The sequence below is a fragment of the Camelina sativa genome, unplaced genomic scaffold (genome assembly GCF_000633955.1).
Source record: "Camelina sativa cultivar DH55 unplaced genomic scaffold, Cs unpScaffold05899, whole genome shotgun sequence".
Classification (NCBI taxonomy): Eukaryota; Viridiplantae; Streptophyta; class Magnoliopsida; order Brassicales; family Brassicaceae; genus Camelina; species Camelina sativa.
Genome location: NW_010926981.1, coordinates 1 through 535, shown reverse-complemented (window position 1 = coordinate 535; position 535 = coordinate 1). Strand labels below are relative to the sequence as shown.

The 535-nt window shown below is 43.0% G+C and overlaps 1 protein-coding gene across 1 annotated transcript; it reads left to right on the top strand.

The window, feature by feature from the left end:
- Positions 1-6: 6 nt before the first annotated feature.
- Positions 7-531, top strand: LOC104774822 (lysine-rich arabinogalactan protein 18-like; the record flags this gene model as incomplete). The annotated part of the gene is made up of 2 exons (XM_010499256.1): positions 7-282; positions 523-531. Coding segments are annotated over 2 exons (285 nt in total), but the record flags the coding sequence as incomplete, so codon positions are not given.
- Between the last annotated feature and the right edge of the window lie 4 nt (positions 532-535).

Below are 535 nucleotides of genomic sequence, written 5' to 3'. Positions count from 1 at the left end.
AGCTCTCCACCCGTTCCAGCACCAGTAGCTGATTCTCCTCCAGCTCCGGTAGCTGCTCCAGTGGCTGATTCTCCTCCGGCTCCAGTAGCTGCTCCAGTAGCTGCTGATGTACCGGCTCCTGCTCCAAGCAAGCACAAGAAGGCTGCCAAGAAGTCTAAAAAGCACCAAAACGCACCTGCTCCGGCTCCAGAACTTCTCGGTCCTCCTGCACCACCCGCGGAAGCTCCCGGACCTAACTCCGACGCATTTTCTCCCGGTCCTTCCACGTCTGCCGACGATCAGGTACATTGCCTTAAATCAACAACGTTGTTAATTTATCTACCGTTATAAGTTGTTTGGTCTTTGTTATTAAAAACTAAGATTATATGGACTAAAAGTAGTATTATTATTATTAGGATATTTAAATCAACAATTATAGAGATCTTTCAAAACATTGAACATCGAATTCAGTTTTCATAATAAATATGTTAAAACTTTATAATATTCGAAATATTAAAGTGGACAATTGAATTAATAATGCAGAGCGGAGCAGAGA